Source organism: Austrofundulus limnaeus, unplaced genomic scaffold (assembly GCF_001266775.1).
Source record: "Austrofundulus limnaeus strain Quisiro unplaced genomic scaffold, Austrofundulus_limnaeus-1.0 Scaffold11, whole genome shotgun sequence".
Classification (NCBI taxonomy): Eukaryota; Metazoa; Chordata; class Actinopteri; order Cyprinodontiformes; family Rivulidae; genus Austrofundulus; species Austrofundulus limnaeus.
In genome coordinates, this window is record NW_013952413.1 from 2,380,954 (window position 1) to 2,389,656 (window position 8,703).

Here is an 8,703-nt window from a genome sequence, read left to right on the forward strand (position 1 = left end):
ACTTAAAGTTGTAAAAAAAAAATGATTAGTTTATTTCTAAAGCTTAGTGAAAAGTAAAACTCCTGATGAAAATTCACTGTTTATTGCAAGGCAAACAGGAAGATGATTTATTAAAAACAGCACAAATTAACCTCATTGCATCATTTGTTTTATCCTTTCAGTACCAGTCATACTGAGTGAGTACATTTCCCCTCCATGATTCTGCTTCTGTTTGCAAAGTTTGCCCTTATTCTTTTAATCACTTTTTGGGATTATTGGCTAGCTGTACATTTGTGTACAGACAATAATAATAAAGTCAATCACTTAAATCTTTCTCGGGTGATTTGTGTGGTTTTCTGAATTTCCTTTCTGATCAAACCAATGAAACGTGGGAAACAACGTYTAGGGTTGTCATCTTAAAGAATGTGGTGTGATTTTACTCTCGAGGGGGTTTTCTGTTACTTTTGAATTTGGAGGTTCAACCTTAAAAAAAATCAGTAGTATCTCTTAAATTTAAATCACCCATATTTGCAAACAAGATCATACCAATAATAAACTATGCATGCTCACGTAAATAAAAATGTATTTCCTCAGATATGTCAGACCAAGTGTTACGGGTCTTCAAAGCGGACCAGCAGTCTCGATATATCATGATTGGGAAAGACACGACGGCTAAAGAGGTGGTGGTCCAGGCCATCAGGGAGTTCGCCCTGACTGCAGCGGCAGAGGCTTATTCTTTATGCGAGGTGTCCGTCACACCAGAGGGCGTCATCAAACAGAGGCGGTTACCAGATCAGCTTTCTAAACTAGCTGACAGGATTCAACTAAGTGGCAGGTAAAGTTTGTTATCATGAGCCAACACTCAGATATTTAAAGGTAATTTGTTCTGATTAGTTACCTTTATTTTCTACCACTAGATACTACCTAAAGAGCAACATGGAGACGGAGACGTTGTGCTCAGATGAGGATGCCCAGGACCTCCTCCGAGAAGGTCAGATCTCCCTGCTGCAGCTCAGCACCGTGGAGGTGGCCACCCAGCTCTCCATGAGAGCGTTTGAACTTTTCTGCGCCATCGAGCCCACCGAGTACATCGACGACCTGTTCAAGCTGCGCTCGAAGGTGGGCTCCGTCAGCCTGAAGCGCTTCGAGGAGTCCATCAACCACGAAACCTTCTGGGTGGCGACGGAGGTGGTGCGGGAGCCCAACCAGCTCAAGCGCATGAAGATCGTCAAGCACTTCGTCAAGATCGCCCTGCACTGTCGAGAGTGCAAGAACTTCAACTCCATGTTTGCTATCATCAGGTAATATCAAAACATCGTTCAGCAGTCTCACAGTCAGTCTTCTATATCACCTATCATACTGCTATAAAGGAAATATTTCCCATACTGCATGTTGATGGTGTTGTTTATCTTTTTTGACCACTTGTGGCTCTCTTTCCAGTGGTCTCAACTTGGCTCCAGTGTCCAGACTGAGGGGAACGTGGGAAAAGTTGCCCAGCAAGTATGAGAAGCTGTTCGGGGACCTGCAGGACCTTTTRGACCCTTCCAGGAACATGGCCAAGTACAGGAATGTTCTTAACAATCAGAACCTCCAACCACCGATCATCCCCCTGTTTCCAGTCATTAAAAAGGACCTCACCTTCCTACACGAAGGTACGTGGCAGAAACCTTCACTGATAGCATTTACGTTTATGTTTTTTGACTTGTTAATTGTGACAGAAAGCTAATGTTAGGCAGAGATAAGTCAAAATATTTCAGGCATTTTATCAGTATAGTCCATTAATTTATCTTAAACAGAGTAAATTTTGCCACAATAATTAATGATAATATTATAGTATTTTGAAGTGTATTGTAATTGTTTTTTTGTAATTATGTAGTTTTACATTTAATATTTTAAAGTGACTTTTAACATCTGTCTAGGGACTGCAGGTGAAAAATAGCGTTCTGGTTGATTCTTGCATGTTTACAGAAATGTTATTAATATGCACAGTCCCTGTAATAAATAAAGAATAAAAATAAACAATTGATGGTTTTAATTAAAATGGATACATATATATACTAGGGGTGTAAGAAAATATTGAAACACTTATAACGATATTTCATTTCCCGATAGTGTATCGATTTTTAATTAAGGATTCAAATATAAACTTTCATGCCAACAGTTCATTTTTATATTATAGTTTAGCCTCCGACCACTAGTTGGCAGCAGTCAGCCAGTTATGTGGCTCCTTCTCTCCAGAGCCAGAGTATAACAGTAGCTCAAACATTAACATTGTGAGTAAAAATTAGCATCATGCAACGATGGCTGGATTAGACCGACACACTCTGCCTTCTAAGCTGAGTTAAGGTGGCCAACACTCCCTTATTAGCCGGAATGTCCGTAATTTAAGCCAAATTGAAGTGTCCTTTTTGGGACGCTCTTTCTCCTGACTGTTGCCGCCATGTTTACAGAATGCGGGCAGGCATTTGTCTAGCGCCCTGATCTCAAGGGGTCCCAGAGGAACGGTACTGAAGTGGCCAAATGCAACAACCATATGAAAAATAGTGGATTTTATCACCATATATCACGATTTATCGTATCACGACTCTTCTGTCATGATATGTATCGTATCATCAAATTCTTGCCAATACACAGCCCTAATATAAACCAACAGAATCAACTTTCTTAAAGGGAAGCTTTAAGATAAATGAGAAATGCTGAATAAGTTAATCTAACATTACTATTTTGACAGATAGCTTATTTTTACAGTTACGTTATTGGACTTTCTTTTGTATTTGGTGTAGTTTGAACAGTTCCTGTATGTTCCGACAGGCTTTCAATTGCAACTTGTTTTGGTTTTTCGCTAGTTAGCAATTCATGTTGTTACTGACTGAATTTACAGGCAATGACTCTAAAGTGGACGGGCTGGTGAACTTTGAGAAGCTTAGGATGATCGCCAAAGAAATCCGTCACGTGGGTCGCATGGCGTCCGTCAACATGGACCCGGCCCTCATGTTCCGGACCAGGTAAAGAGACTTTGCTAAAGGAAAAATTGATTGTTCTATTAATTATAAACCCTTCACCTTCCCCATAGGACCAGTCAGCACTTCACTAACAAACTCTGTGGGGTCAGTCAGTTCAATTAGACTCAGTTGAATTTCGGCGGCACGCTTTTCCTTCGAGCAGCTGTTGGTTTTGGCAACTGTTTCTCTACACACATTGTTGGCTTAAGATGGGCTCAGAGCTTCTGTGAAAGTGTGTCTTTGTTTAATAATGCCGTTTCTTGGTGGAGCGTTGCATTTCGATTTTCTCTCTTTTGACTTTATTGTGGTGAAATTGCTTCTCTTTGGTGATCTCAGTGGTCTTTCCTGTCCTAAGCTTTTTGTCTCCTCTTTTTTTTTTGTCTCTCTACTTTTAAACCTCTTGCCTCCCCCGATCCCCCACGCTTCTCTGTTCATGGTACCCGCCCTGTAGGAAGAAGAAATGGAGAAGTTTAGGGTAAGTTTGGTAACCCTGTCCTTGCTTCATGATCCCACTATCTGCCAACCTTCATTCTGCTTTGCTTCTTTTATAAACCCTTGTTTTTACTAACCGTTTGAGTTGCTCCCACTAATTCTGCCTGACACTAACCTCAGGATACTGGATGTAACAAAGGTCACATGTGCTGACATAAGGTCACACTGGCACTACTGCTGTGCTAACATTAGTGTGACCTTCTGTCATATACAACAAAATGCATGTAGTTTTTACCTGGCAAGATCTGATCTGCCTGTTACTGTCCCCATTCATCAGGGATATTTACAGTTTAGTTATTTATTTTTTTAGGGCTGTGAAATTAATCGAATTAACTCATATTGATTAATTTTAGTGCTGGGTGTAGATTAAAAATTTTAATCGCGATTAATCACAGTTAAAATTTACAATCACTTTACTACGGCTGAATATGTAGGTTTGTATATTGCAATGCACTCTGTGCATGCCAGGTCCTGTTTGTAAATGAGAAGTGGTTCTCAAATAGTTTATCTGGATAAATAAAAGTTAAATAAATAAAATAAATTTTAAAAAACTCCATGTGTAACACATTATGTACAGTTTTTTTTGTATTATTATGGCTTCTTTTATTTTATTTATTTGTTTTGCTGACAACTGTGACCTTAGTATCTATCTTTTATTCCTCAAAAATCCTTGAATTCTTGATTTAACCTCATTACTGACTCAAATATGTTTGGAGCATTTTTAGGTCCTGTTTTATATTCAGAAAATCGTGTCTAAGCATCAATTTTGTTTTCTAAATAAAAACATTAAAAACTAATTAATAACTCAAGTAATTTATTCTATCAATATACAATNATCAATATACAATAGAAATGTATATTAAATTTAAGATTAATCCTGATTAATTCACAGCTACTTTGGGATTAATCAGATTAAAAATATTAATCATTTGACAGCATGAATTTTTTTTACATTCTTGTGTTCAAATGGGCTGTTATTGTCAGTGACCTGGAAAGAAAGTGAAACTTTAGCTCATATTCATCATGTTGCTAAATTTTTGTATAATACTAGAATAATATTGTTGTAATACTTATAACAGGGTTCCTGCGGATCCTTAAAAAGTCTTAAAAGTCATTAAATTTGTCCATCCAAAAATAAGGCCTTAATTAGCCTTAAAATGTCTTAAATCGATCTTTCAGAAGTCTTAAAAATGTTAACACATTGTAAGTAGGATGATTGTAAACTGTCTCAAATATTAAAATAATTGGTAACATTTATGTAATTATAATTATTTTTTTATAATTTACAGAATTTTTCTCGTAGCTAGTTGTTCTGTTAAAATAAACGTTTGGGTAAAATTGTCACCAACTGTTTTTTCCCCCCGCATTTTTATTTATTGTGAATTGGGTCTTAAATTTCATTTCAAGTGGCTTTAAAGAGGTCTTAAAAAGTCTTAAATATAACTTTCATTAAGCTGTAGGAACCCTGCAATAGAAAAAAGAACTTTAGGACCATAAAACCATTGGCAAAACAAGCAAGYTTTCTTTTTATTTATCCACCCACCCTGTGCCCCCCCCAAAAAAGCACAAGTTCCTGTTTTTACTTGTGAGTCATAAATGGCCATAAATWAGTATATTTCTCTGGAAAATTGAGTCTCATAAGTGTGGTATCCCTGCAAACTTAAAAGGTATTTTAAAATCATTACGTTATAAATATTTGAACCGTTTTCGTGAAACTTTTTTTMTCACTGACCAAAAAATAAATAAATAAATAAATAAAAATGTCCCCACAATGCAGCCCCAGTTAGTCATGTTGCGTTTTTGGCCTAAGCCTCAAGCAAAAGTTATTTTTTCCCTCTGCCTACACTTACTACTAGCTCTGACTCAAGCCACAGAAATGTAAACTATGACTGAGCTACTAGTCATCCTTTCTACTCTTGTTTGAATTCAGCTGTCAACCCCCCAACCCCACCCACCCCTGCTGCCTGGAATGTCTGGAATGTTTTTGAGTTTAGAGAATAAAAAAACTAAAGCTGCTCGCTGCATGTTTGAGTTAAACACTTTTGTAGTCCCCTAGTGTTTAACACAGCTTTAGCCTCTTGAAATAAAAGGACTAAACTTTTGAAGCAATTTGTTAATTATCCTTTTTCTTTTGTTTTGTTTTGTTTTGTTTTTTTTCATGTGGACACAACCAGGTCTCTAAGTCAGGGCAGCGCCAACGCAGCCGTGCTGGACGTCAGCCAGACGGGCGGGCACAAGAAGCGGGTGCGACGCAGCTCCTTCCTCAACGCCAAGAAGCTTTACGAGGACGCCCAGATGGCCCGGAAGGTCAAACAGTACCTGTCCAACCTGAGCCTGGAGACGAACGAGGAGAGCCTGCAGACGCTGTCGCTGCAGTGCGAACCCTCCATCAGTACATGTAAGAGTGGGACACAGCTGCACCGGTGCAGTTATGCTTCTGTGTGTCTTATGTGGGATGCAGTGACACTAGGGCTGCACGATTTTAGAAAAGCTTGCGATGATAATATTTGTAAATATTGCCGGTCAGGTGTATTTTTTTTCTTTCCTTTTTTTCTAATSTGTACTTCCTTTACGCTACATGAACTTTAGCCTTTTTAATAAGGTTGTTTGTGTCATTAGCTGCGTTTCCATTGCAAATGTGCGCAAAACCTTCTCGATATTCTGTTAATGTCTTTCGCAATTGCAGTGTTTCCATTAAGTAAGAAACGCTATTAAAGTCACGCGTGAATACGCTTGTTCTCACGATAAGTCATTACAAACATGGCGGCAAAGGATGTAAACACATAGCATATTGCTACCACGACACTAGCGCTCATCATCAGAGGCGTCTTATTGAGACTTTCGAGCGACAAGCCCCTACTTGGGAGCGGCTACGTATGCTGTGTTTTGGGAGATTGTAGTTGGTGATTTTACTTCTACTTCCTGTTATCTTCTTCGTCGTCATCTTTTCACCAGTAGAAACAGCCGGTTGTTGATCACGTGACTCCCGTGATGCGACAAAAGTGTTTCCATTGCAGTTTTGCGAAATACATCAATTTCGATACGGCCGAAAAACCACCTCATCCTCGCGCAAAACCATTTTGTCGAAAACGTAATTTTTTTCGAAATTGATGTGTTTTCATTGAGCAAATTTATTTTCGAAATTCTAATTTGCGCATTTTCATGGTCAATGGAAACACAACTAATGTGAGCTTTTGCTGCTGTGAGATTCTGTCCTACTGGCTAAATATTGCGTTAGCATGAAAAATACAACTTCWAAATTCTTGAAATACATTTCAACAATTATTGCTTTCCAAGCAGTCCTTTGAGATATGAATATTACGCGCACTGATATTGCGATTTATTTATTTATTTACAAAATTTCACAAGATTTGCAAGATATTTTAGGTTAGGTTACATGTGCACAACATTACTTATAGGGACCCCGAACATGAATACATTACATTTACAAAAACAATACAGTTTAAGCCATGTCCCCCACACCATCATGACAATATATTTGTGATATATTGTGCAGCTCTAAGTGACACATTATTTAAAACCAAGTACAAGTACTTAAATTAGAGTCCTGGGCAATACAGATTACTAATAAAATAAGAAGTGCCATCCCACTTCTTACGAATTTAGTACAAGCTAAAAAGTGATTTGTATGTTGAAAGCATGTATTTTGAACATGTTTTCCATTAAAATGAAAAGGAATTAAAATAACTCTGTCATATTTTATAAGTACAAATACATGTACACATATGTTCTAGTATTATATTTGTGCATTCCTAATAATATGTAATTCTAAGCACTCAGGTGTGCAGTGCCTATTTCTTCTAAGACTCAGTTTTCTAAGAGTCACAAGCAAAAGACAGATTTTCAAGAATTAAAAAAATAACAGAGGTGTCTGTTCAGTTGCTTTATTCCCAAACCTGATGCAGTAGTACGAGACTCTGAATTCCAACAAATATATTTTTAAACTGCATGTTTATGTCTGCTGTTAAAATCTTTGTGTCTCATATTTCACCCCGACCTTTAAATCCTAACACAGAACCTGAATTAACGCCTTCTTTCTGTGCGACCCAGTGCCCAAGAACGCCGGTGGGAAACGACCGGACACTTCTCCGGTTGTGTCCAGAGCTGCTAATCAGCAAAGAGGCCAGCTGGCCAAAGGCAACCAGGCCCTGCAGGTCCCCGCTGTGGCCCTCTACCCATCCCGGAAGAGAGTCCCAGTCAAGGACCTGCCACCTTTTGGTAAGAGCAAGAACTTAAAGCGTAATCCCAGAGTGTTTAGGTTGGTGAAATATTACTTTTAAGTCTTCTGTATGAATAAAAAATAATTCTTCTTGATCCAAAATTACCAATGTGACATTTCCTCTGCTGGTGGATGTAATTTATTTAAAGTTAACCTTGGCTCTTTTTATAATGTTGCAACATTTCTATTAGCAAACTGCAGAGCTGCTCTGTTGAGCATTTTTGCAACCGTGCTGCCACCTAGAGGTTATCTGACGACGAGCAGAAAATCGCAGACAAAGCAGCTCCGTCGCCCCTCTGGGAAACAGACGTGCTCCTCATAATAATGACTTTTTTTTGTTTGCTTGTTTTCCTCCAAACATCCACAGGAACGAGTTCGCCTCAGTCTCTGAAAAAGATCCTGTCTCTGTCTGAGGAGGGGACCGACAGACACCGAAGACAGCCAGAGGACACCGTGTCCAATGCCTCCTCCCAGCTCTCCTCCCCTCCCACCTCCCCACAGAGCTCGCCCAAGAAGGGTAAGCCAATAATCACCCCCCATCCCCTCCTCCCAGTTCTTCATGCTGCTTTTGTTCATCCTGATGGACCATATGTGCCACCTGGTGGCAGCGAGTGCTCACAGTTCATTATGCTTCTTCACCATATTTGCGCTAATTCAGGAGTTCTTAACCTTTTTGACCTCAGGGCCTAATTTGTTCAACATAAAGTGACACGAGGCCCAGTCACACATTACTATACAGATCAAAATTATAATTATTTTAAATCTTGGTTTAATTTGTATTGTATTTGCATTATAACTAAATTAAATACACTTACATTTTAAAAGTAAAACCCCTGTCAAGTAATCACAAAACATGATTATGACAAACATTTTTTTTATATTGTAACCTGCCCATAACAATTATTTGAACAAATACAACTGTCAGTCAACAGACCACTCAGACTTATCAACACAAAAATAACTCATCTATCCATCCATCCATCCATCCAT

The 8,703-nt window shown here is 38.6% G+C and overlaps 1 protein-coding gene across 9 annotated transcripts in view; it reads left to right on the forward strand.

Moving 5' to 3' along the window:
- The window catches only part of rapgef2b (Rap guanine nucleotide exchange factor 2b), a 121,726-nt gene that overhangs the window by 109,182 nt on the left and 3,841 nt on the right, over positions 1-8,703 (forward strand). For 6 of the 9 annotated variants that reach the window (XM_014001991.1, XM_014001994.1, XM_014001997.1 and 3 more), the window contains 9 exon segments: positions 162-176; positions 574-814; positions 897-1,280; positions 1,420-1,631; positions 2,861-2,984; positions 3,433-3,456; positions 5,648-5,871; positions 7,545-7,712; positions 8,081-8,230. In XM_014001991.1, the coding sequence (XP_013857445.1) occupies positions 162-176; positions 574-814; positions 897-1,280; positions 1,420-1,631; positions 2,861-2,984; positions 3,433-3,456; positions 5,648-5,871; positions 7,545-7,712; positions 8,081-8,230 (1,542 nt within the window). 9 annotated transcript variants of the gene reach the window in all.